At 31.6% G+C, this 27,737-nt stretch overlaps 3 protein-coding genes across 3 annotated transcripts in view; 1 reads left to right on the top strand and 2 right to left on the bottom strand.

Annotated features, from left to right (window-relative positions):
- Positions 1-689: 689 nt before the first annotated feature.
- On the top strand, positions 690-9,865 carry LOC131955857 (zinc finger protein 883-like). Its single transcript, XM_059320144.1, has 2 exons — positions 690-722; positions 6,265-9,865. The coding sequence occupies exon 2, from the start codon at positions 6,289-6,291 to the stop codon at positions 8,407-8,409; it is 2,121 nt and encodes a 706-aa protein (XP_059176127.1). The 5' UTR covers positions 690-722; positions 6,265-6,288; the 3' UTR covers positions 8,410-9,865.
- Positions 9,866-16,737: 6,872 nt separating this feature from the next.
- Positions 16,738-20,151, bottom strand: LOC131955863 (zinc finger protein 234). Its single transcript, XM_059320154.1, has 2 exons — positions 20,095-20,151; positions 16,738-18,432 (listed from the first exon to the last, which is right to left on the bottom strand). The coding sequence occupies exon 2, from the start codon at positions 18,361-18,363 to the stop codon at positions 17,389-17,391; it is 975 nt and encodes a 324-aa protein (XP_059176137.1). The 5' UTR covers positions 18,364-18,432; positions 20,095-20,151; the 3' UTR covers positions 16,738-17,388.
- A 953-nt stretch (positions 20,152-21,104) lies between these two features.
- LOC131955849 (zinc finger protein 436-like) overlaps positions 21,105-27,737 on the bottom strand; it is a 30,561-nt gene continuing 23,928 nt past the window's right edge. The window contains exons 5-6 of the mRNA XM_059320134.1: positions 21,690-21,968; positions 21,105-21,289 (exon numbers count right to left, since the gene is read on the bottom strand). Of these exons, the coding sequence (XP_059176117.1) occupies positions 21,105-21,289; positions 21,690-21,968 (464 nt within the window). The remainder of the gene's footprint in view (positions 21,290-21,689; positions 21,969-27,737) is intronic.

Genomic DNA, 27,737 nt, shown 5'->3' with positions numbered 1-27,737 from the left:
AAAGTGTGACAACTCACGTTGCCATTTTTAAACAGTAGTGTTAGACACTAAATTTCATACGTCATTTCGCATTTTTAAGGCTGTACAGAAATAGACTATTGTAACTAATATTGTTAAAAAATGCAATCGTGATGCATGAATTTAAATAGTAAAACGAACAGCTAAATAATACAAATTTACACATTTATTACAGGGGTCATCCATAAATGACGTCACGCTTTTTAAAAACGATTTTTACCTCCCCCCTCCCCTCCGTCACTTACCGTCACAAAATTGCGGACCCCCCTCTCCCCTGCGAGTGTGACGTCATTTATGGACAACCCCCACACAATTATTTTTTTTTTAAAAGTCAGAAATTTACTCATACAAAAAATCATACTTGATACATAGATCTATATCAAAATATTGGGAAGGATGGTAGATTTACTATGAATTTAAATAACATACAACTCTATAGTAAAATATTATTTTCAGTTTTGGTAAAACTTTTAAATTTAAAAACACAGAGTTTGTACATTTATAGCATAAATACAAAAATATCATACTGAATAATTAACAGTGTATCCGTTTCACCATGAGACAAACGCCTTTAAAAAAAATATTCCTTTTTATTCATTTGTGAAAACAAAAATACAATACAATTAAATAAATCGTGTTTTCCTAATGTTTTGGTGTGTTTCGGTTATTATAATAAAATACGCTCAACTGGAGGTAAACGACAAGTAAGCGGAGAATAAAATACGCTAACTAAAATGGAGTTTTACCTTACTTAATACTTATACTTACTTAGGTCTCTTACTTATCTCTAATCTAGGACTAGATCTAGATCTATCTAGGTAATCTATCGTTTTAGATTTTATTTATTTAGCGTAATCAATTCGGCGGCAGTAGATCTAGATCTAGATTAGTAGTACTAGAATCTGGTAATCTATCGTTTTGGGTACGTAAAATCGCCCGCGGCTATTAATGTACGAAAACGTTACCTCGTTGTCAAGGCTGTAATAGAAGTATATTGTGATATGTTTGTGTCAAATATTATAGATAAATGGATAATAAACCTAAAACAATGGCTAAATATATCAATATAGGCCAGAAATTAACTTTAAACAGCAGTGTCTGCAAGTAAGATTTCCTATATAAACAGCAGCCATTTGTAAAATAGAGTGACTTCTCCCTGAATCTCCCGCTATGTCTATAAAAATAAAACTTTAACAAGATGGCTGCTATAGTAAATGAGCATGGTTGCATCTATTGGAAACATCGCTAGTGTTCATTTATTACTGAAAAGTTTTAATTCAATTGTTTAAAAACAGGTACATAAATGAAACATGGAAACATTTTTGTATTTTTCAAAACATAAATCCTCCTCAAAATGTGAAATAATTATTAAAATGTAAGGAGTCACCTGTTTTTCACATTACTAGTCTCGGGCGATTTTACGTACCTAAAACGATAGATCTAGTAGTTAAGTAATAATAATAAGTAATATAAGTAATCAATGCGAGGGAGAAGAAGTAACTGATGAATAGATCTAGAGTCTAGACAATGTTGACATCATCTAGACTAGATCTAGACTAGTGACTAGACACGAATACTTATAACTTATAATACATAATACTAGATTTAGTAGATTATAATAGAAGATTTAATTAAATTTTAAATAAGTATTAGCCTAAGTACTAGAATCTAGGCCCCCTAAAAATACTATAGTATAGGCTTAGGCCTATACTTACTTATCTTATTGAAGTCAAATTTTACAAAATTTCACAGTTAATTCATTAATTGATTGAAAGTAACAATCATCAAGGACCAAAACTGCAAAACAATTTAAAACTTTACTTTAAACAAGGTGTTTGAGATACATAATTAAATATTAGCCTAATAAATAAAAACAGCGACCATCTTTCCAAAAAGATTTAGAATGTAGAGTATTTGTATGTATATTGTGTTGACTTTGTTGTTTAATATACCTAGCTGTCTTGTTTAAAATAAGTAGGACAGTGGGCCACCTTCTTGTCTTTGATTTAAATTGAAATCAACGCTATGTAGATCTATGTATGAACATCCAAGACCTCAGAAACTTTTGGGAGGTCCAACATTTAAACCCTTTTGTCTGATTAACTAGTAAATTACAAGGGCATCCATATTCCTCATGCCTCATAGATCTAAATGACGTTGAACTTAAAATTAGGGAGAGGTAAAATATCTTTTTAAAAATATTTTTATAGAATAAAAACAATTATGAAGAACATAGGCTATTGGTTTTCATTAGAAACTGTGATTAAGGGTTGGGGTATAGTAGTAGAACTGCGATATATTAAATCATCATCTTGCTTTTAACTTTGAGTGACTATTGAGGGAGAGGGAAATCATCGGGAAAAGTATGCCGTCATTTAGGGGAGATCCATCTAAGCCTAGTTATTTGTCTGTAGACATTAGTCTTAGGCTAGGCATTTCATTTTCCGCTGTTTTGATTCTGTATGACCACATCCGAACTCTTTCATCGTACTTGTTTAAATTTGCCATTTTTTAACATGTTAATTCTCGCCATTGGAATCAAAGAATAAAATGTATTCGATATGAATATTTGAGTTGTATTTCATCTTTTATACATACTAATAAATGAATTAGCTCCCGTTTTACAATGTCCAGTACCGAAAGCAATCAACTATAATAGCAAATATTATTCGAAATGCTGACGCTACCGTGCTGGCGCATTGAAAACTAAATTTCAGATATAAATAATCATCTAAATTTCATGAAAATAGGTCTAAATAGCATGTCGATTTTAAGGGTTTTTAAGCACGGGGCAATGAGGAGTAGCGTGATAAAACTTGTAGGGTAGGAACAAGAAAGCATGCGTAATTTCATAATGACGGCTGATTTACGAGATATTAATAGATATGCGCATAATATGTTTTTTAATAGCTGTTTGTTTTTATATGGACTGTTACAATAAAATGAGCTTTAAAATAAATATACTGTAGATCTATATCTTAAATTATTAAATTAAAAATGGAAAGAATGTAATTAATTGCTGCCTAAATTATAAAATTTTAAATTAGCCAGATTTTTATTAACCTTCTTAATACCAGTAACTAGATCCTGCAAACTAGAATTAACGATTGCAGATAAATAGATTATAAAGGCATTTTCAAGTAGAAATAAATCTATATTTATTGCAAACAATTTAAAATAAAATAGAATTTAGATCTAAATGGAAATGAAAACTGGGTCTAGAGATTTGTAATATTAATATATAAAAAAAACTATTAGGCCTAAATGTAAATACTGACAGGCCTATCTAGACCTATAAAGGGTCTAAATTAATAAATGATAATGCCCAATTTTATAAGCTGCACTGCATAACAGTTTTAGTTAAATGCAACTATAATAGAAAGAAAACATGAACAGTTTCATTAATGTCATTTTAAGAATTTATCAAAGGACACATCAACTTCAGTAAACATTTTATTAATAAGAATACTGTGAAATGTCAATCTTTGAGTTTTAGCACATCTCAACACTTTTCATCAGAAACATTACAAGTACCAAAATTTTCTAAATTAATAATATTTTACCATGTCATACACTGACACAAATACAATGTTTATGGCAAATTGTTAAGTATCTTGATCATTATGCTATATTTGTAAGTTCTAACTCAATACATTACCTGTACAATATGTATACTAGCATTCTTATTACTTACACCAGAATCAATATGTAAAGTTTAATCTTTATTTTTATAGTGCAAAGAAGTACAATATATTAGCCTGTAGTTAATCACCATAGTCTAATTGCGCTGTACCATATTCAAGTTCACTATTTATACTTTTCCTCTAACTATGTTTATTTTACTTGCATGTTTGTATTTTTTACATTCTCTAGTCCTAATATTTAAAGTTTCATGATGGTATATGAAATAGCAACCTTGTTGTGCAGTCTGGAAATCTTATGGCAGTCACTATAGAACAGTGCTACACCCCTTAATTTTACTTCATTATTTCTAGTTATCTTATTTCTAATTTTTATTTTATTTGTAGACTTCTATTGTCTATATCATTGAGCACAAATGTGCAAAGTTTTATCATTATATCTTTAATAGCAACATTGGTATGCAAGTTTAAAGCCAATCACACATCTCAAATTCAGTGTACAATGAAACATAACAAGTTAAACACATAACTTTGAAAATTCATATACAAAAAACTATTCGGCCTAGAATGATAAATTTGGTATTTTTATCAATGGGGTATATTATAGAATTAATCTGTGTCCATTTTATCATTCTATGATAATTAGGAGAAATTTCCCAATATGCCTAGTCTTAGGCCTACACTTTTTCTGAGTACGGTTAATGTGTTTTTAAAATAGGTTTAATTAGTTACATTTGCATACTACATGGTTGTTGCATTTTTGCTTTGTTTGCTTCCTTCTTTCATCAGTTTCCGATTTTTTTGTTCAGCGGTCTATGTTTACCCATCCCCACCATCCATTATATTAACAACAAAAAACACCCATTCTATAATGAGATCTCCCTCTAAAAAAAACCCTAGATCAACCTAAAGTTTGTCGGAGAAATAGAATCTATTTCTTATTCGTCTGTTAAAAAAAGAAATACGTCATCTTTCTCAACACCTCCATTTCATAAGATGGCTGCTGTTTTTATTAGCAAATTTAGTATCTAGAACATCATTGTTAAATGTTAATTTCTGGAAATTTTTATTGATTTAACCCTTAACTGTGGTTTAATATTCAATTATCTTAAGTATTTTAGTACACTATGCAATAATATATTCATATTCATTAGTTACCCTATCCCTACACTACAACTATTACTAGCTCCAGCAGAATTAATTACTCTAAAATGATTAATACCTCTAATCTTTAACTAATAAATATACTAGACTAATTTAGTAATTAGATCTAGTTCTAGTAATTACCTAATTATTTTTAATATTACTGTCCTAATGCCAAATAGTGTAATACAATACTAAATTACTAATACTACAAATAATGAAATAACCCAAGATTCTTTAACCATACTAGATTAGATCTAGATCTAGAAAGATATTGATCTAATGTCTAATACTATAATAAAATGTCTATTAATTGATTTTTTTAATCATTTTATTTTAATGTAACCTTGAACGATATTAGTGACAAAGCAAAGAATTAGCTAAAAATCCGACACATTTAAAATAACATACGCTACCAATACCTATTAGAAAAATTAAAACTAAATTATATACATTATTAGTCAACACAACACCATATTAAATGCACACTCTGATTAGGAGACTTAAATGATTCCGTTAAAAATCCTGCTGTTCAATGGTCATTATGTTGTTTTTTATAGTAATTTGTATTCTTTTGACATAGAAAATTTTATATATTTCATAGTGTACGTCTTAATAAGTAGATTTATAGAATCTAGATCTAAATCAAATAGTTCATTTCTTCTTACTGTAAAATTGGAAGATGACACTTTTAGTGTTGTGTTCTTTCCGTAGTTTAAAGCAGCTGCGCCAGTTGAGTAGAGCAACAGTAACGTCTCCTAGCCTTCCTTGCACTACCTGTAAACAAATTAATAAATCCATATACACAAAACTTTTATGCATGCACATATATTAGTTCCCAGCCATACGAATAAAATAGCATTGAAAGTTTTTACAATTGTTGCATTATGGGAGCTGTTGATGATTTTTAAATCTTGAGGCTGCCATGTTTTTTGTTATCAATATAAATCCTGTTCACAACATTTGATTTCGTTAAAAAAAATTCATCTCTCCCCGGCTAAAAGGACTTGAATTTAAGTGAGAGAGAACAAGAACTTACAAGTTCTATTGTGTACAAATATTGTCTAAAAACTAAAAAACATTAAGTTCAAGTGCAAATTAGTGCCAAGCTGCCTGAAGAAATCAAATGTTTATAAAGCTGTTTATGACAGTTTAGAACTTAATTAAAATTAATTTTAAAACTTTTATTACAAAAGCAAATCAAGTTTAGATTTTGTTATTATTAATATCTTAGTATTTCTATTTTTAAAAAGAATTTTAAGAAACTGAAAGCTCAAGATATTAATCTGCAGTCCTGATTGCTTTGCATTACTGGTTGTCTATTTTAAAATTACATCTGACTAAGTAATCATTTGTAATCAGACAAGTCTCGCATGTGTTACAAATTTTGCCATGTTATTAGTAATAAGTTGTTTTGATTATTTAACCACCAGTTTAACATTTACATTTTTTTAATCATCAGTTCATATCTAAGAAGCTGTCCAGCATGGAGGTGGAAACAGATGTGTTAGCTGCAGTTTCATCTACTGTAGATATACAGTCAAATGAATTAACAGAGTTTTCATCTTCTGAAGATTTGAAACCAGATCTATCAACCATCGTATTATCATCTTCTGAAGACATAAAAACAGAATTATCAACATTTTTGAATTCCCAGGATATAAAACCTGACATGACATTTAAAACCACTCAAGATGTTAAACCTGATGTTACACCAGACTTTTCTTCTTCTGCTGACATCAAAACAGAATTATTGACATTTAATAATTTCCAGGATATAAAACCTAACATGTCATTTAACACTTTTCAAGATGTTAAACCTGATGTTAATTCAGAATTTTCTTCTTCTAATGACATAAAACCAGAATTATCATTTTTTAATGTTCAGGATATAAAACCTAACATGTCATTTAAAACTTCTCAAGATGTAAAAGCAGTATTTACAACATCTGAAAATTTAAAACCAGAATTATCACCTACTGAAAATTTAAAACAAGATTTCACAACAGAATTTTTATTTTTTGAGGATAAACAAGAAAATAGGCTTGAAGAAAATCTACAATTGTCTAGGGACAATGAAAATAAGATTGTTTATTATCATCACACTTTTTCTCTAAGTTCTATTATTAATATGAATAAATATGTTCATTCTGAAGATAAGCCATATGAATGTGATGTTTGTCATAAAAGGTTTTCTCAAAGTTCTTACTTAAATCAACATAAACAGATTCATTCAGTAGAAAAGGCACATGAATGTGATGTTTGTCATAAAATCTTTGCAGATAAGAATGGTCTATTGCGACATAAAATTGTTCATTCTCCATATGAATGTAATATTTGTCTGAAAAGATATTTATATAGTTCTAAGTTAAGAGAACATAGAAAAGTTCATTCAGGTTATAAACCCTATGAATGTGATGTTTGTCATAAATGGTTTTCTCAAAGTCATCATTTAAGAGAACATAAAATGGTTCATTCAGGAGAAAGGCCACATGAATGTGATGTTTGTCATAAAAGGTTTCTTAGAAATTCTGAACTAAAAATGCATAAAAATATTCATTCTGGAGAGAAACCATATGAATGTGATGTTTGTCATAAAAGATTTTCTACTAGTTCAAACTTAAGATCACATAACAAAGTTCATTCAGGAGATAAACCATATGAATGTGATGTTTGTCATAAATGGTTTTCTCAAAGTCATCATTTAAGAGAACATAAAATGGTTCATTCAGGAGAAAGGCCACATGAATGTGATGTTTGTCATAAAAGGTTTCTTAGAAATTCTGAACTAAAAATGCATAAAAATGTTCATTCTGGAGAAAGGCCATATGAATGTGATGTTTGTCATAAAAGATTTTCTCAAAGTTCTCATTTAAGAGAACATAAAAAAGTTCATTCAGGAGATAAACCATATGAATGTGATGTTTGTCATAAAAAGTTTTCTAGAAATTCTGAGTTAAAAATGCATAAAAATGTTCATTCTGGAGAAAAACCATATGAATGTGATGTTTGTCATAAAAGATTTTCTCAAAGTTCTCATTTAAGAGAACATAAAAAAGTTCATTCAGGAGATAAACCATATGAATGTGATGTTTGTCATAAAAAGTTTTCTAGAAATTCTGAGTTAAAAATGCATAAAAATGTTCATTCTGGAGAAAAACCATATGAATGTGATGTTTGTCATAAAAGGTTTTCTCAAAGTCCTAGTTTAAGTAAACACAAAAATGTTCATTCTGGAGATAAACCATATGAATGTGATGTTTGTCATAAAAAGTTTTCTAGAAATTCTGAATTAAAAATGCATAAAAATGTTCATTCTGGAGAAAAACCATATGAATGTGATGTTTGTCATAAAAGGTTTTCTCAAATTCCTAGTTTAAGTAAACACAAAAATGTTCATTCTGGAGATAAACCATATGAATGTGATGTTTGTCATAAAAGGTTTACTCGAAGTTCTAACTTAAGTAAACACAAAAATGTTCATTCAGGAGAAAAGGCGTATAATTGTGATGTTTGTCATAAAACCTTTGCAAATAAGAATAATCTATTACAGCATAAAAAAGTTCATTCATTAGAAAGGTCACATGAATGTGATGTTTATCATTAAAAATTTGTGGATATGAAGAATCTCTTACGACATAAAAAACTTCATTCAGGAGACAAACCTGTGAATTTGTCATAAAAGGTTTTCTAGAAATTCTGATAAGCCATATGAATGTGGTGTTTGTCTGAAAAGATTTTCAAATAGTTCTTATTTAAGAACACATAAAAAGGTTTATTCAGGAGATAAACCACATTAATGTGATGTTAAATAAAATGTTTTCTCAATATTCTAATTTAAAAACACATAATAAGATTCATTCAGGTGAAAGGTCACCTGAATCATGATGAATGTGATGTTTGTCATAAAAGGTTTTCTCAAAGTTCTAATTTAAGAACACATTAAAAAAATTCATTCAGATGAAAGGCCACATGATGAATCTGATGTTTGTCCTATAAAGTTTGCTTGTAAGTGTGATTTATTAACTGATAATTTTTTTCATTTGGGAAAAAATCCATATGAATTTGATGTTAATCCTAAATGATTTACTCAGAATAGTTTAAATACACATAAAAAACTTTTTTTGGCCATAAATGGTTTTCTCAACGTTTTTAATTAAGTGCACATGAAAACGTTCATTTATGAGACAAGCTATATGAAAGTGGTATTTCTCATAAAAGATTTTCTAAGTTGTAGTCTAAATGATGTTTTTCACAAACGATTTTCTCAAATTTAAATACTCTAAAAAATATGTAAGACAGGAATGTGATGTTGGTAAGGAAATATTTTCTTTTAAATTTACTTTATATAGTCAAAGAAATTCATCATGACTTAAAACCAATTTAAAGTCATTTTTTTATTATTATTATTATTAAATTTCTTATAATTTTTCTCTGCACATAACTTCTAATAGTGAGCCATAGTTAATAAATATTTGTGTTATAAAAAGGTTCTTTTGTCAAAGAGTATACCTCGTCCATTATTATACATACTCTAAAAAGAAATTGAACTCTGACTGTAAAAGGAAATAGCATCCTATTGTCAGTTTCATGTGTACATTTTTTTCTTTACGTATCCTACTTCTTTTTGTGTTATTTGTAAATATGTATGATAGGAAAAGTAAGCTATCACTTTCGAGACCCAGGTTTTTTTTTTATACCCGCATGGTTTTGTTCAGGCCACACAGTTAATTTGCCTATTGTTTTCAAATTTTATAAAATTGACAATGCACTTTTATTTGGACAAGGGAGTTTACCAATTCTGATCTAACCAATTACACATTAACAATAACAGAAGCTAACTAAAATAAACAGGCTGTTCAAGTTCAATGTATTATTTACATGTACTAGATGTTTACAATATATGTAGGCCCTACTGTTAAACAATTCTCTTTTACACTTCTCACAAACAGCTCAGTCAGACATACAGCAACATGACAGAATATCAGGTTGAGAGGTAAAACAACCTCCATTAGACAATTACAATGACATCAGGCCGGCAGTTACAGTGGCATCTGGCCAACAGGTAGCAGACAATATTTTTTTGTAAAAACTTTTTCATCCTTCGCTAAATGTCCTTAATCATTATATTGAGAGGTATAGAATCACAAATCCTATGACCAAACTCTACTGGCTGCAATGTATAACTCAAACAGACCATATTTTAAAACTTCCTCTCCCTCCCCACTATTTGCATGTCTTATGGAACTAACTCCAAGCTTCATGTTGCTCCAACCATTGCAAGGATTATGTTCACTTCCTTAATTTTGCTAAATGTTTTTTTTTTTATTTTATTTAAATGCAATTTTTACAAAAACAGCAAAAAAAATTTAAATTTGAAGAAAAGAAAGACTTACGCTGCAATTGTTACATTTTGGTATCTTAGTTTTAACATAATGTAATTTTTGACTAGTTGTTATTTAATTTTATATTCCTTACTATTACAAAATAGCCTTGTAATGTAAATTGTAATGTAGTGAATCATTAGAAATTGTAACATGAAAATTTTAAGAAATAAAATGGCTAATGTGTGTGTCAAATTTTATTATTATTGTTTTTCTAACAACACTTTCTGTATGTAAATTCCAAGGAGGCCAATCTGTTTTGAATGCTGGGGTGTATTTTACTCTCTTGTGATGCTCCAAAACCTGTACCTGCAAGTTAGGTAAGGTCAGTGTCAGATAACTTTTGCTTGTTAGGACTCCAGTTACAAAGGAAACATTTGACATTTTAAACACTTGTTTTACTATTTTTATCAATTACAAGTAAAAAAAAAATTATAAAAATGATTGACTTATGGATGTTCTGCAGTAGTGAGTCGTTTTCTCAAAAAAATGGTTTTGCCATAAACTTCTATAGCCCAACTGCACATGAAGTGCACAATCTGTGTTCAGATAACACTAGCGATTTTTATCTATAGTCGGTTATACATTCAGCTGGATGTAGCATGTTTTCTCTATCATTAGCAGGTTTACGTCATTGTGTCACCCCCCCCTCCCCACCCCCTCTGCGCCCTTGTCGGGATTGGTCAATTTTCCTCTTAAAAGACTATTTAACTCACTCTAATTATTTAAGTGGAATTATCATTTTTCTGTATACATTTTGCCCTTTTTTCTTGGTGTCACTCCCCTAAATGGGGTCACCCGGTGTGGTCCGCATTTAGAAACAGCCTGTATTATCCTGACTGAGCAATGGAGATAACTCATTTGTAAGTTTGTCCTTGTCCAAGTTATTTAATCTTAGTATTGTGAAAATTGTTGGTTCATTTAACAACCCAGCTAAAAGCATGCCACATACATAATGATGAAATAGAAATTGATTGCAACACACAACAACTCAAAAAGAATCTAAAAATTATCACATTTTATTGCTGTGACAAAAAAAATATTTATGTAAGAAATTAACAATAACTAAAAAATAACAAACAGGGAAAAATAATGATATTCAAAACTATCAGATTATTCATAATACTGGTTTATTAGTTGACAACTTAAAATACAATACACATTTTCGGTAATGAAAAATGATTATTAATGGAGAAATATAATGCTTTTCAAATTTCATGTGACATTTTATAAAAAAAAAAAGGTAAATATATATAAATGTATAATAAGTTTTATTAATAATTCTTAATAAAAATACTTCTAATACTATCCGTAACACTGCAGATTAACTTGAGTTTCTACACACATTTTTAATATAATTTTTAAAAGTGAAGGCTTAAATCCTCATTAAAAAAGTGCATCAAGTTAGTTGAAAAATTACACTATTACTATTACAGTATCAGCAATATGAAAAAAATTAGTAAGGAAAAGCAGAAATACTTTTGTTTTCATCATGTTTTTTTTCTGTTTAAATTAACAATACACAATGCATATGTAAATGTGCATAAAGACCTAATTCTCATCTTAGTTACATGTAGTAATTAAGTACAATATTGTGTTGGATATGACTAGTGATAAAAGAAACACATATTTGAACTAAGGTACAGTATACACTTTAAAATCTAACAGTTTAAGCACAAGTTTGATAAATACTAACATAGATAAATAAAAATGGGGTTTAAGTCTTGATAGCTTAACTGAGCTTGCTTTAAGTGAATCATTAGACTCGATGGCAGTTTATGGAAGTGTGATAGGTGAAAATTTTTTTCATATACGTTTTTTTTAAACTACATATTATATAAAGTTGCAAAGGTGTATGGACAAACTGATGTGATGACAGGGGTACTGACTATCAAAAACTTTTATGTAAATTTTCCTGTTTCAGGATATGATTTATCTTACAGTGTGGCTTCATGGAAGATCAAGGACATGTTATGTAATTGCATTTCTCGCATTTATAAATTAATTCTCCATTTGCCATTTAATATGATCATTTAGATAACATTTATCTTATCTACATAAAATAGCTCACAAATGTTCACTTTTAAAAGCTTTTGCATAAAATATGTCTTTAATGTAGATTCTTCTCCACTTTTAAAACTTTTACCAATGACAACATATGTAACATTTTGGAATTCTATGCACAATTTTATAATAAGTGCAGCGTGTGATAAGGCTTTGATCTTTAAAAATATTTTTTTTGGAAATAACACAATAAATTCTCTGATGAAGTTTGCCTAGAACAAACAATGCAAAAACATTAGGATACTAAATAAAAGCTTAATAGTTTGAAAAAGAAATTTAAAAGTAGCAATGCGGTGACTTAAAATTAAAAACTAATAATAGCTTTATTGAACAAGTGCATTCTGAAACAAATGGGAAAAAAGATAATGTTCTTAATATTATGTTAGCTTTTTCTGCATTGAAGTAGAACTCTAATCATGACCATTAAGATGATAAGAAAATCCCCATATTAATTTTCTTTTTATGATTTACAATACATATACAAAAACTGAAAAATCTTTTTGAATTTAAATCCTCTTTAGGTATAGAAAAATATATTAAGATGTCTAAAAATAACAATATAAAAGCTTGTATCAGGCACATAAAATTGTAAGTCTAGTATTTGTTTTTTTTTAAATGTGGAATAGTTACATCACTAACATTTATTTAGTAAAATTGTGCTTTATGTCATTGCAGAATGTAACTTTTTTAAACTGAATCATTAGGCTAAATGAATTTTTTGCTTGTGGCGGATTAAGATAATACATTGTGTGAATCTCTTATCATATAAATTACAACATTATGGCTTTTCACCAGAATGAGTTCTTGTGTGATGAACAAAAGCAGTTTGACAAAATGCTGCATAGTCACAAACTTGACATTTGTTTGGTCAAGTGTTTGAATGTATTCTTGTGTGTTCTCTTAACCCAGTTTGTTGGTTTGTTGCATAGTTGCAGTTTTTACAATTGTAATTTAATTCTCCAGTGTGCCTCCTTATATGAATCTTTAAATAACTTTTATTAGCAAATATTTTTTGTACATATTTCACATTTAAAAGTTTTTTTTCTGAAATGTGTTACTAATTGTAGATCATATTCTTCTGCACCAATAAAACCTTTATCGCAGTGACAACATATGTAGCACTTAATTATAGTATGGATAACTTTATGTCTTATGAGAAGAATAATGTGAATAAGATTCAAAGGATTTTTGACAAACATCACACACAAATGTCTCAGCTGAAAGCTCGATCACTCTCTGTTTACCATTATGATATAGTTGACAAGTTTTGCAATTCTCCAGAGCACAACTTGAAAGGGAAACTAAATATGTTTTTTGCCAGTTCAATTAATTAGAGTTTATCCACATACATTAAACTGACTATAAATAAACCTCTTTACTATTAACTGTACACAGTGGTGTTGCCAGGTTGGGCGTCAACTGATGCGGCGTTTCGTGATGTCAACCTCCCCACCCTAAAGAAATGTGTCACTGACACCACCTTATAATGTCAATTTGTACTAAGGGGTCATCCATAAATGACGTCACACTCGTACGGGGGAGGGGGGGTCCGTAATGTTGTGACGATGTGTGATGAGGTGGAGGAGGGGGGGGGGGGGGGTTCAGGTGTTGTGACGTCACATTTTTGCATTATAAAAAAGCAATGTTAGAAAACGAATTTTTTTAGATGTAATTTCGCATTTTAGATAACTGTTTTAATAAATTGTAATAGTTTAGACAGAATTTTAGAAGAATATCGATGTTTTAAAAAAATTCAACTGTAATTTTGAAGGGGGTTGTAGGTTGAGGTGTGACGTCATTTTAGGGGGGGTCTGGCTTTTTGTGACGAGTGTGACAGAGGGGAGAGGTAAAAATTGTCAAAAAAAAGCGTGACGTCATTTACGGATGACCCCTTAAAAGACTATTTAACTTTAATTAATGATTAATGGAACTGGTAAAAGCGCATTTTTCATCTGTACATTTTGCAATTTTTTGCCTTGATGTATAAGCTATAAGCAACTCGGAGGGGGGTGACACCAATTATAGGCCTATAATGTAGACCTTGTAAATTTTATATATATATATATATATATATATATATATATATATATATATATATATATATATATATATATATATATATATACTTTCGTATATATAAAATATACATAGATATAGATACAGGTACTGGTATAGATTTAGATGTAGATATAGATATATTTCTTGGGGTGACGCACCGTGTGGCACCACTGGGTACACATGCCCTTTTACTACAAATGATGTGTTTGACTTTGGATTACATTATTTTAATGGGAAAAAAAACATTTCCTCTTCTGCACTGCAGAAAAGTGATATAGTACTTAACATGCATTGTGATGAATTCAACCGAGAAAAGTGTTTGTTCTTTAAGTAAAGTTTACAGTTTGCTGACACCCCCATCCACGTAGGGTGATAGCTATTTTTAACCACAAAAAAAAGCTATTTACAACCTTATCAGTCGATGTCAAGTCCCACATTTTATGTGAGATGGCGTCAAAGTAAACAAATAAAAAAGTATGTGTGTTATGAAACTATGAAACCAAGTGGATGTCCATTGGTTCATTTGAATTTAACTTAAATACGGTTAGTTTATTTAACAAAACAACATGACACATACAACAACAAAAATGCAGCCCAACACCAACAATATTAGAAATGAATCTCAACAATGTTTTACTACTGAGAAAAAAAAATTATGTCAAAATTTATAAACATAATAACTTTAAAGAATCCAACAGGTAAATAAAAATTAAAAAAAAACAAAAATAGGTCTATTTAAATTTAATTGACAATTTAAAACCAAATTAATGTACATTTTAAAAACAGAAAATTAAAAAAAAAGTTGTGTACTGATTAGCTCTTTAGAAGCAAAGAGGAGAATTTGGTTAAGATAGTGTTAAAACACTGCTAATTGTGACATCACCTCTACTAGGACAAAGCCCAGTACAAAACATTAAGAACTTAATTGTGCAAAATATTGATGCTTCTTAAAATTGATAGAACTTGTGGTAATTTAAATAAAGTTTGATAATTTACATGAACTAAAAATAAAATAAGTAAAATAATATTAAAAGTTACAAAAAAGGCAAATGTAACAGTCATAATTCAAAATCAAACTCACTACTATCAAATAGCTGTATTGGTTTGATTACCAAGATACATAAATAAAACATAAATAAATCTGGCAGTCGAATGTCAGATTCCTGTGACTGAATCAATAGACTAGATCAGGGGTCTCCAAACTTTTCAGTACGAGGGCCGCATAAACTATCAAATTTCAGTTAGGGGGCCAGTTTCTTCCAGGCATGTCTTTGATTTTTCTGGGCAAAGTTCCTCAGCCATCACCAACAAACGTTTTTTCCTAGGACAAAAAGATCACCGCGGGCCGGATGAGGAGACCCCTGGACTAGATGAACATGTTGCATGTGGTAGGTTAAGGATTGTCACTGGCTGTATAGCTTATTACATAGGTAGCAATAAAATGGCTTTTAACCAGCGTGAGTCCCAAAATTATTTTGTACAGGACTTATAGAAGATGTTAATTAGTGATAAGCATTGCATGTGTGAGGCTATGTGTTCTTGTAGATTTGCTGGTGGACATAGAATGTAGATTTTTTAAATTGTGTATTCACATTTTCATCACATATTATAAGTATATTCCTGGTGTGTGTGTGCTTGTGTGAAGTCTTAGTTTATCTCTCCAAGTAGAACATTTTTTACATAATGAATATTTTAAAGGATTTTGCTATTAACATGTTTATGCTAAGTGTATTAAATATCATAATCATCAGCTAAATTAAAATCTCTATTACAATAACTATATATAAAGTTGCACAGGTTGATAAGATGACATAAAGAATCAAGTGTGAAATTTTCAACACTATTTATCTGGTTATGGGTTTGAATAAATTCTAAGGTGTCACCTGAACAGATATCAATGAAATGTTACATAACTGCAGATATTTCATAAGAACTGTTAATTAACAAGTTTATTTCCTTATGTGTCTAATAAATGTCAATGGTTATCATAAGGAATAGAAAAGCTTTATCATATGATAAAGAAAAGAACATAAAAGCCTAAACTGTAACTACTAGAGATTATGCTACAACAGATAACAAAAATAAAAGTGTTGCTATTTGAAGTCCATTTCTGCTTTATTACATTGTTTAATTTAAATATTTTCAGAAATATTTCTAACATCAAAGGTGTTTACACAAATCAAATTACTAGTTAAATAAGAATTCAGGTAAGCTTCAAATAGAAAGAAGATAACACAGGCTTCCAATAAATAACACACTACATTTCTTGATATATGACAAGCAGATATAAAAAAAACTTTTAAAAGTTAAAAACAAACCTTGCAGTATGATGGTATTGAAAGAGATACAAGCCCGCTGTTGGAAATAGCTGTAACTTGAGCAACTTAAACACTTTACCCCCCCCTCATCTAACTGTGAGTGGGTGTAAACAGAATGAGAGGCATGCAAAAAAAACACCAGTGTTTTTACTACAATAGTCAATATAAAAAAAATTAAATTGCAGCATAGATTTTAGTTTGTTCAGTCACAGCAGTTTTATCCTAAGCATAGTGTGTCTTCAGTGGAATCATTAAACTAGATGCATAATTTGTTTGTGTGAGAGTAAGGTTACACGTAGACTAAATCGTTTATCACATAGGTTGCAACAAAATGGCTTCTCACCAGAGTGAGTCCTTAAATGATTTACTAGAGTACCTCTAGAAGCTGTTGAATAGTCACAAACATTGCATTTATGAGGCTTTGTGTACATGTGAACTCTCCTGTGAACTAAGAAAGGATTTCTTTCATTTGTTGTGTACTCACATTTATCACACTTATACAATAAATCCCTGGTATGAATGTTTGTGTGAACTCTTAAACTATCTTTGCTGACATAAGCTTTCTCACACAATGTACATTTAAATGGTTTGTGTCTGAAGTGTTTATTTATGAGATGCAGTTCATATTCATCTGCTAAGTTAAAACCTCTGTCACAAAGACTACATATATAAAGCTGTAAAGGTGTATGTACCAGTTGATGGGACAACAATTGGGCTGAAGAAACAAAGCTTTTCTGGCAAATATCACAAGTTTGTACATTTTCAACACCATTGAAAGTTTAGATGAATCTTTTGATGTTGTTTTAGCCGACACAGATAAGGTGACGTGTAATTGCATTTCTCACATTTGTGAATTGATTTTCCATTATGCAATCTAATGTGAGCTTTTAGGTATTGTTTATCTGCATAGCATTTTTCACAAATTTCACATTTAAAAGGTTTTTGCCTAAAATGTATAATTAAATGTAGATCATATTCTTCTCCAATGTTAAAGCTTCTACCACAGTGGCAGCAGACGTAACATTGCATTGGAGTGTGTACAATTTTATGAGAAGCCAAATGAGATAGGGACTTAAAACTTTTTTGGCAAATGTCACACACAGAAATCTCAGTTGGAGGATCACTGCCTCTCTGTTTATCATTATGGTATAGTTGACAAGTTGTACAATTCTCTAGAGCACATTCACATTTTTGCCCTGGTAAATTTTGTAACTTTTGAGGTGCAGCTGTTTTATTTTCATGATTTAACTGCAATTTGTCACATGTTTTGAATTTATTGTGGTAAAGCTCAGCTGTCATTTCATTAGTTGATAATACATTTTCTTTCTCCTTCAGTATTGAGCACTTGACTTCTACATTTCCACAATTTGAAGAAGTTAATCTGTAACCTGTTGGGAATTTACATGAAGATAACACTGTTTTCTTTTTGAAGTTTATCTTGTGTAAATCAGCAGCAATGTTTTCTTTATACAAAACCACATGAACTTTGGTGTGATGTTTTTTCAGCTTACTCCATTTCCTGGTGGTATAAGCACAGAACTCACACGCCATCTGATTGTTTGGATGAAATTCCTTTTTATGTGTAGCAAACAATGGCTCCTCTTTAACTATAAAATCACAAAAACAACAGCCTATGGCTTGCATTTCTGTGTGCTTTTTATTCCAATGTTTTCGTAATCTTTCAAAAGATGAAAATGTTCTTAAACAGATGTCACAGTGACATACTTGCTCTGTCATTTTCTTTTGTCCTATAATGCTTGAGTTATTAAATTAATCAGAGGTCTCCACTTGATCAAACATTTAGAGCTGAAAGATAAATATTTGATACTCTTTAATTATTCTAAATTTAAAATGTAATTAAAAATCTTGTAATGACAGAAAATGTTTCTTACAACTAAGGTTATTCTAAAAATTAAATGAGAAATATTTTTTAATTTTTTATGTGAGCCATGCGGGAAAACAAATAAAATTGTAACTAGATCTATAACCAATAAGTAGGCATTTTGGTAAAAATGTTTCTATTTAACACAGAATGATAAAATTTACAAAGAATCAAGAAGAGAATCTGCCATTTAATAAACTACAAAAATTATCATTCTAGACCCAGTAGTTTTTTTTAAATGAATTTTTAAATTGTTAGGTAAAACAGCTTATATGTTCATGTAAAGTGGCAAAATATTTAGTGTCCTTCTTTGGGTTTGTATAACATTGTTGTTATTAAACATATAATGTTAAAATTTTGCATATTGATGCTAGAGAGTGTAGATGATAGGAATATGCAAGTGAAATACAGCTCATTTAAAAGGAAAACAACTAATAATTAATATAAAGCCCAATGGACACCAGCGAGAAAAGTCTCAAAGGTATTTGAGAGGTGTATAAATTCATTTAAAAATCATGCACAGCGTAGTTACAATTAATATGGTTATAAAATCCTGTCTGTCTGGTTTTTTTCGGACTTTACTAAAGATTGGATGTATTTGATGTTTATAATATTTTCGGTAACTAAATAAAAATTAAAAAAAAAGCAAAAACAATTTGGTTTTCACGTGTAATGGCGACATAAACAATGGCATCCTGCTATTGGATAGGCCGTCATAGATTTTATTGTACACATTGTAAGCTAAAAATAGAAAACTATGTCATGGGGTTTTAAATTTGCATTGTTATTTAAAAACTTGATCTGCAAAGTTTTGTAAACAAATAGTTATCGATCACTAAGTTACTGTACAGCCAATCAATATTTGTCTTACGAAGGTGAAACATCCGGTTTAACTTAGGCTTGATGAAAATAAATAGAAATGTAGCCTTAAACTCAACAAATTATTTTCAAGTTCTCTGGATTTGCAACTTTTATAGCATTTATTCTAAAAATATAAAATTTCTAAATTAATTTTAGGCTTAAGTTTTTATTTTTTATTTTTTTTTACGGTCTAAATCTAAAAAGCACGTTTTTATTCCATGTCAACAACATTATGGAAGGAATCTCGTCAACTCGCTCGCCTCCATTAAGGCGTGCGGTGCCGTTCTACAATGATTGCCACAAGTCACTTTTCATACAGAATATCAAGATCTATGTTGTTATTGATGATACAAAGATAAAACTTATCACATAGAATCTAGATGCTTAAGGATGTTGGGAATAGAAATTTACAAGTCAAAAAAATGCTAGAAATCACATATAATATATAATATGTGGCCAGATTAAACAAAATGGCGGACATCGAAATGCCTACCAATAACCCTAGTCACTAGTCTAAGACTAAGGTTTCTTTAGTATTCTTCAGACGAGTTCAGACAGTGCAAGACAGTCTAGCTGTCTAGCTCTTGTCTAATTTTTAAAATAGGCTTCATCACTAATCTAGACTTTAAGTAGTTACTTAAATTATTAAAAAGAGGCTTAATGTAAGTCGTAAATAATGGTTAGGCCCAAATTAATAATACTATTAATGCTATACAAATACATACACTGTATGAATATGATACAGCAGTGTTTGCGAGCAAGATTTGCTATATAAACAGCGGCCATGTGTAAGTTAGAGTGGTTTCCCCTGGATCTCTAGGGTATTGGGAAATTGCGATAAGCGAAATGGCGAGGCGGTAAACTGCGAGAAGATAATGCGAGACATACCTGCGGAATCACGGGTAATTAGCGAGACACTTTTTGCGAAAAAAAGTTTTGTTTCATGCTTATTTATTTTAATTATTTTTTTAAAAAACTAAACAAGCATAAGCGTATAATCATACCCTTTAACACAAGTGTTGTATGTTGTTATTTTACTTTCTCGTATATACGAAGTATAAAGAAAGTCTTGTAATCGTGCAAAAAAAAAATCGAGATTTTTACAAATCTCGACGTTTTACACCTCACTGATACGGAAAAACATAATTTTGCAATCTTGTCCGTATGTCTGTGTGTGTCACTGTCTGTGTGTCTGTCTGTGTTTAGACACGATAACTTGAGTACCGTTACAGCTAGGTTGATGAAGTTTGTCCCCGGACGCCGGGAGGCGTCGCTACGCCTCTGTGTTGTATATAAGAATATTCGAGCAAGTTTAGGGGAGATCACTCCCAGTTTATTTATCCAGTTTTCATTATTATATATAGATAGAAAGATAGATACTAAGATATATATATATATATATATATATAGATCTATCTATTAAAAATCCTAACATACTTGCTGTGCTACTGTCATCACCCGCTCTCGTTTTCTCGTTAGCGAGAGGAAAATCCCGTCTCAGTCGATATTATTTTTAAAAATCTATTTTGCGCGTGTTCATTATGAATTGGTATTCCTCGTCTGCTCCCCCTGTCTTTATTGATCACGCTTCCCAGATATGTGAATGTGTTTGTTTCACGTAAATCTTTTCCATTTAGCTGTATGGGCAGGTCCTGGCTGTTATTGATTCTGATGACTTCTGTTTTATTTTTATTGATTTTTAGTCCAACTTTGGAGGCTTCTTCAGATAGCCGATTTAGTTTGGCTTGCGTATGTTGATGCTTGTGAGATAGTAGGCAGATGTCATCGACAAAATCAAGATCCTCCAGCCTTTTGGTGAAACTCCACTGGATTCCTGTGTCGTTTTTTTGTGGTTTTCAGCGTGATCCAGTCGATTACCATCAAAACACTTAATTTGGGGGGAATTTTGGGGCATTAAAACTAGTGTTTTTAATGGACCCACAATTTGAAAATTCATAAAAAATTAGTTTGAAGATATGCACTTAAAGTTTTTAGCTGAGTGCCCCAAAATATGGAAGAAGATTATGAATTAATTGTTTATTGGGCTTAAAATATAATATTTTATGAATGGTCATAGTTACCAAGATTTTTTTCACCAATTGTTTTTAGTGGAAATGCATATGCGGATGTATCTTAATAACGCTGTAAAGAAAAAAAAACTGTTTTCAAACGAGTATTATTTTTTTTTTTACCGGAGCCTTCCCCCTTAAAATCTCATCAAAGTACTGTAGGCCTACCTATCGGTCTCTCTGTTCTGTGTCAATTGTTAAGATATTTCCTAATTTATCCTTTACTAGTTTGTTGGGATTAATGTTCTTACCTGATAGTGTCCTGGTTACTTCATAGAGCCTCTTCATTTTTCCTTGTCGTGCTGCAGTTTCTGCCTCCGCTATCATCTCTTGTATGAACTGTCTTTTGTCTTCTTTTGCACTTTTCCTGACCATGCGATTTACTTCACAATAATGTGTTCTGAGGTTTATTTTCTCTTTTTCATCCTTACATTTGTTAATCTTTTGCTTTATCTCTTTTCTATCTTCAATTTTGGCCCATGTCTCTGTTATGATCCATTCTTTTTGTTCATTTTTTACTTCTTCCCAATCTGTCAGTGCATGTCGACTTCCATAGTTCCATTATTCCTAGCCATTTTCGCTCTACTGTTTCTTCTGGAGAGTGCTTCATGCCTATTTTTTTACTGCGAAGTTAAAGTCTTCCTTTATTTTTGGACTCCTAAGATATGTTGTATTGAATTCAAAGTGCGGTTTATGAGCTCGATCCCTGTAGGATTTTAGTTTTGATTTTAGTGTTGCAACCACGAGTTGGTGATCTGAGGCTGCATCTGCACCTTGTTTCGCCCTAACATCCATTAAACTTCTTCTCCACTTTCTGGAAACTGTTGTGATCAATTTGGTTCTTTGTTTTGCCATCGGGTGACGTCCAGGTGGTCTTATGTATATCTTTATGAGAGAAAATTGTCCCCCCTATAATTAGATCATTAAATGCGCAGAAATCAGAAAAGAGTTCCCCGTTTTCATTTATTATGCCTATTCCATTTTCCCCCCATTGTGAGCTCACGATCTTTATTTTCTGTTTCAACTTTGGCATTCATGTCTCCCATCACTATCTTTATATCTCTTTTGGTGATTTGTCAATTTGAGTTTGCAGGGCGCTGTAAAAGTGCATAGCACTGGATTAAAGTTGTTTTCCTTCCCTTGGCATTGAAACGAGCTGCTATGAGTCGTGGCGGGACTGGTTCCCATGCAATCAAAGCATTTGTTGCTTCTGGAGACATCATTATGGCTACACCTTGCGTGTGTTCATGATGTTCGTTCTCGTGGCCTAAGTAGACGACAGTCTCTCCCGAGACCAACCTAGTTTGGCCACTGCCATTCCATCGTGTCTCACTTAATCCTAGGACTTTTAATTTATACCTCATCATTTCTTTGGCGACCTGGGCTGATCTGCTGCTTTCATATAGGGTTCTGATGTTCCAGTTCCCTAATCTGGTTTTAGTCTTGGGCGTTAGGAGATTCGTCAGCAAAATTGCGACATTAGTTAAACAATTGGGTAGAGAGAATCAGTCAGTAACTATTTCCCGTCTTGTAACATTTTCTCAGGTCTTGTCAGCAAGTTAAACGTTAAGACAACAAGACGTCGGTAGACCAGAATACAGTGATACATAGCTCTACCTGGCGGGCACTTCTTGCACCTGTGACCATATTTTATAGCAACATGTAACGTCAATCGGTCAGATGAGGCTCGACAGCTGGCGACAGCCACTCTTCTGGGAGAGACAACTCCAAAAGCAAACAACTGCTGCCTTGTAGTTTTTTCTTGGTTGGACAAAGGCTATGGAGGCAAACCCAAAAAGAAAAGCTGGCTGAAATAGAATCAACTGCCTCAATGGCGCATAACCAGGTGGAGGGGATCCCTTCCCACACTAAAATTAAGAACGAAGAGGAAGAAGAACATAGCAGACACAAATAAAATAATTCGTTAACTGCAGTTATGCTATATATAGCACAGTATAATTAAGTTTATCTCTGTAGATCACAGTAGATCATAGTAGCTCACAGTAGATCACAGTAGATCACTGTAGATCACAGGAGATCACAGTAGATCACAGTAGATGCCAGTAGATCACAGTATAGCAATGAGTAGATCCCAAACTACATGTAACAAGGGTAGATGTGATGCGGTATTTTTAGTAATGCAGTCAACAGTCTAGTGGTCGTGTCGTCATGGGATTTAATTATCTGGAGTAAGATGTTGCAAATCCAGAAGACAGTGTCCTGATGAAGTTGTTTCAGCCCGTCTAAAGGCGGCTAGTGCGGTGGTGTTCGGGTAAAACAGTATGGTGATTGCAGGTTGTGATAGAGCTGCGCGATAATAAAGTTTATTGTGGGAAACATTGTTTAATTTATGGACGACAAACTTGCCTTTATTTTAAAATAATCGTAGTAGTAATAAAAAGACATATTCTTCACACCATGGAATGCCAATGTTAACTGGCGACATATTTTTACAACTGAAATAATTTAGTATAGGTCTGGCCGATTTCTTCTAAAATACAATCAGTTAGCTTTAATCTTTTGCAATAACAATTTAATAGACCTATTTATACTATTGTTATTTGTACTCATAGGGTATGTCTTAAATGTGACTTTTATTTTATTTTGTCAAATTTGTTTCTAGATTTGGTAAATTAAACCAAAAGTAACTTCCTGCATACAATATGTAATGCACAATCATGCTTTGGAAATACGTTTAATACGCTGCACTACCGAAATTAAAAATTTCACTAATGTAGTAGCTAATATAATTACACAGTTATCGATCTCAAATATAGCTAATTTTTATTTAAAATAAACGTAACTCATTAAATGTAAAGTTGATCTAAAAGTAATCAGCCTAATTAAAGCATTAAAGCTCAACTTTCTTAGCTAACCGGAATATAATAATCCTTACACTAACTAAAACATAAAAAAGCATTTACAAATTATTGATTACAAATCTTAGCATCTTTCTTATTCAAGACGATTAACATTATGTTTTTTATCAAATAATTGGGTTGTAGTTAGCGTTACATTGCCTAGCAGAAACAGTAAAATAAAAAAGTTTGAAATTCGGGAGTAGATTGATACCCATCAGGATATTGTGTGAGGAGCGAATACACATTCTCTTCATTCCTATCCCCTGCTCATAGAAGAAGAAATCAATAGGAATATGTAGTTTCATATTTATGCTCCCTGAATTAATGATAGGCTGTCTACTGCCTTGATATAAGTCGTCATATAGGTGGCTCATGAGAAATCTCACCCGATAAACACGCATGTTTGTTTCGAGTATTTTATTCCAACATGCACCATCAAACATTTTATAGGAACATGTAACATCAAATATTTTATAGCAACATGTTATATAAAATATTTTATAGCAATTTGTAACAGCAAATATTTTTTACGAACATGTAATATCAAATATTTTATTGAAACATGTTACATCAAATATTTTATAGCAATATTTAATATCAAATATTGTATACCACCATGTAAGTTTGAATAATGTATTTCATTATGTAAGATCGAGTTTGTTATAGTTGAGACACACGTAGCAAGATCTCACAAGCTGCCTAAGACACCTGTGTGTCAGTATCACCGATATGTGACAGCCAACGGTAGATAAGATATTTTTACTTACATACATTGATGACAGGCAGATCAACTGATTGATGTTAGAGCTAGTTTTAAGCAAGACAAAGACAAAGCAATTCTAGAAACACAGAGGTGATGAGCATCACACGACTCTTCCATGGTCAGACTACTAAAATACAAGACACTTCAATAGTCAGACTACTAAAATACAAGACACTTCCATGGTCAGACTACTAAAATACAAGACACTTGAATAGTCAGACTACTAAAATACAAGACACATAATATTTTATAATATTTTTATAGTTTAGACAACAATTTGATAAACTAGATACAAACTGCCCCAGTACCTTTCCGCTTGATTGCCAGATAATTAAGACGGGAGGTTTATGACTGAGGGAGTTGTTCTGTACAGTAACGATACGATAATTTACTGTAACCTGTGGGACCTCGGGCTATGTTTTACTGTGTTATCTAAACGCAGGATTTTGGTGGAAAATTTGGGATGTCGATTTCAAGAAATTACAATAGAATTCAGTGATGTTAATGATTTCAAGAAATGACTGGAGAATTGGGAGATGATACACAATGATAACATGGGCAGGGCAAATCAATATACAGAGATCATGTGACTAGACGTGAATACAAAGAAAAATGTAATGACGTCACCTGAAGATATTGACTAACGTTGTGATCAATCTGTTTCTAAGCTCAAAGTTTAAAAAGTCAATCGGAACCTTTGGTAGTTACCTTAGGCTAGTGTCGTGTGGTGTAAAGCTAGTGTATGTAACGTGTCACTCATCTCAGCGTAAAAACAGCCAATTGGAACCTTTGGTAGTTACCTTAGGCTGGTGTCGTGTGGTGTAAAGCTAGTGTATGCAACGTGTCACTCATCTCAGCGGTAAAAAAAGTCTGTCACGTAGCTACCTTATGCTGGTGATGTACGGTGTACCGCCAGCGACAGTATCCATCAGATCTTGTTGTCAGCGCTTAATGCGTGTGGTGTTGTTAATATATCAACATCAGCTGTATGCACCCTATGTACATGACACGCACTTACAATATTATCACGATATCATACACGCCTATGTTTATATCTTGGTAATCCACTGACAACGCGTATGATTGTGTTGGAGGTAAAATAAAATATCCTCAGTGTTCTATACATAGACAGGCTATCTAGTAGACTGTAACATAAAACATAATAGAGTCACATACGATTTGATTCTGTTAAGCCATATGTAGCATCACTAGTCACTGAACCAATTAAATAGTTTAAAGTGTGTGGTTAGAGAGTAGACAAGATGTAAAGTGTATCTTGTGAACTGGTCGACAAATAAACATTTTAAATGTTTATAGAGGCCCCAATTACCAATACTGTTAAATCACTACGCTTGAAACCAAAAGTAAAAAATTGGCCTGCTGAAATTGTATGTTGAATTTAATCAACAGCCATATTCGGTTGATTTTTTTCCCACAAACCATCGATTCGTTAGTGTAAGCCCTGCAAGGGGGGATACCTAAAATCCTTCTAAACTGTCCGGGTCAGTGCAACCGTGGTGAAACCCACGGTGGTATATCTTATCCTTAGTCTAAATAAAAAAAAACTACTAAAATAAGACAAAAACTTTACAGTTAATAAAATTTATTTATCAAAAATAAGGAACCAATGGAAAAATCACAGAAAAAGAATAGATAAAAACTGACACAAAACAGACAAAACAAAACCAAACAAAACACCCAATTTCGGACTTCGTCCAGGTCTATGACGAACACAAACTAAATACGGCTGGATGGTGTGAATTTGCTGTTCTTTACAATCGATGACCAGAGAGTCTTCCTGCTCTCTTCATCGCTGCTTTCCACACACCCAAAGACAGACTCGAATCCAGCCGGAAATCGACTTCCACACACCTCACACACTACACGTAAACAAATAGTCCCTAATTCACGGATAACAAACCAAACGCCACGAAACATGCAACAGAATTATATAAAAAGACACTTAATATAAACAATGACAACAATATAAACGAAATATATACAAACTAGCTATAAACAGGGACATAAACAGTGAGACAGCGGCGCCATAATACGGGACTACACAACTAAAAACTACGAACAATTTACGACATGAAACGAAACGATACATTCGCCTTCTAAGTTACAAATAATAAAAATACACTCCAGCCGCTCACACTTATATTTGAAATTTTATCTATCAAAAAGAGTACCCAAGTTATAAGATTTTGAAAAAACCGAAAGTAGAAGTAGCTACGGGGAAAATGGCAAAGCCCAGTTTTTCCGACTCGATGACGCGTAAAATGCAGAGATTTTGATACATCTGGACTCAGAATTTTTGCCCGATTAAAATGAGTCGCCTATGCTTCGTATATGATGAAGTAATGAGGTGTAGAACGACGGACACTGTCAAAATTTTATGTTATTTTTGTGCAAGATTACAATACTTCCTCTATACTCTGTATAAAATAAAATAAAAAAACAATAAATAAATAAAAATGCGTGATTTTGCATGCCAAAGTACCCTATGTTACTGTTTTAAAACATGAAACTCAATCGCGACATAATTGTCTAAATAAACGAATTTCGCCTTTAAGAAATTTCTTCTTTTAACTTGATACACGAACTATATTTGTTGACCTCTGCTTGTTTTTTAGCTAGGGGGTCATCCATAAATGACGTCACGCATTTTTTGA

The sequence above is a fragment of the Physella acuta genome, unplaced genomic scaffold (assembly GCF_028476545.2).
Source record: "Physella acuta isolate Inbredline_101_S28 unplaced genomic scaffold, ASM2847654v3 ptg001111l, whole genome shotgun sequence".
NCBI lineage: Eukaryota > Metazoa > Mollusca > Gastropoda > Physidae > Physella > Physella acuta.
Note: the sequence above shows the minus strand (reverse complement) of the source record. Positions and strands in the feature narration are given on the sequence as shown.

Excerpts from the sequence above, each read along its gene's own strand:
- LOC131955857 (XM_059320144.1), top strand. The coding sequence starts at position 6,289 with ATGGAGGTGGAAACAGATGTGTTAGCTGCAGTTTCATCTACTGTAGAT.
- LOC131955863 (XM_059320154.1), bottom strand. The coding sequence starts at position 18,363 with ATGACAGAGCAAGTATGTCACTGTGACATCTGTTTAAGAACATTTTCA.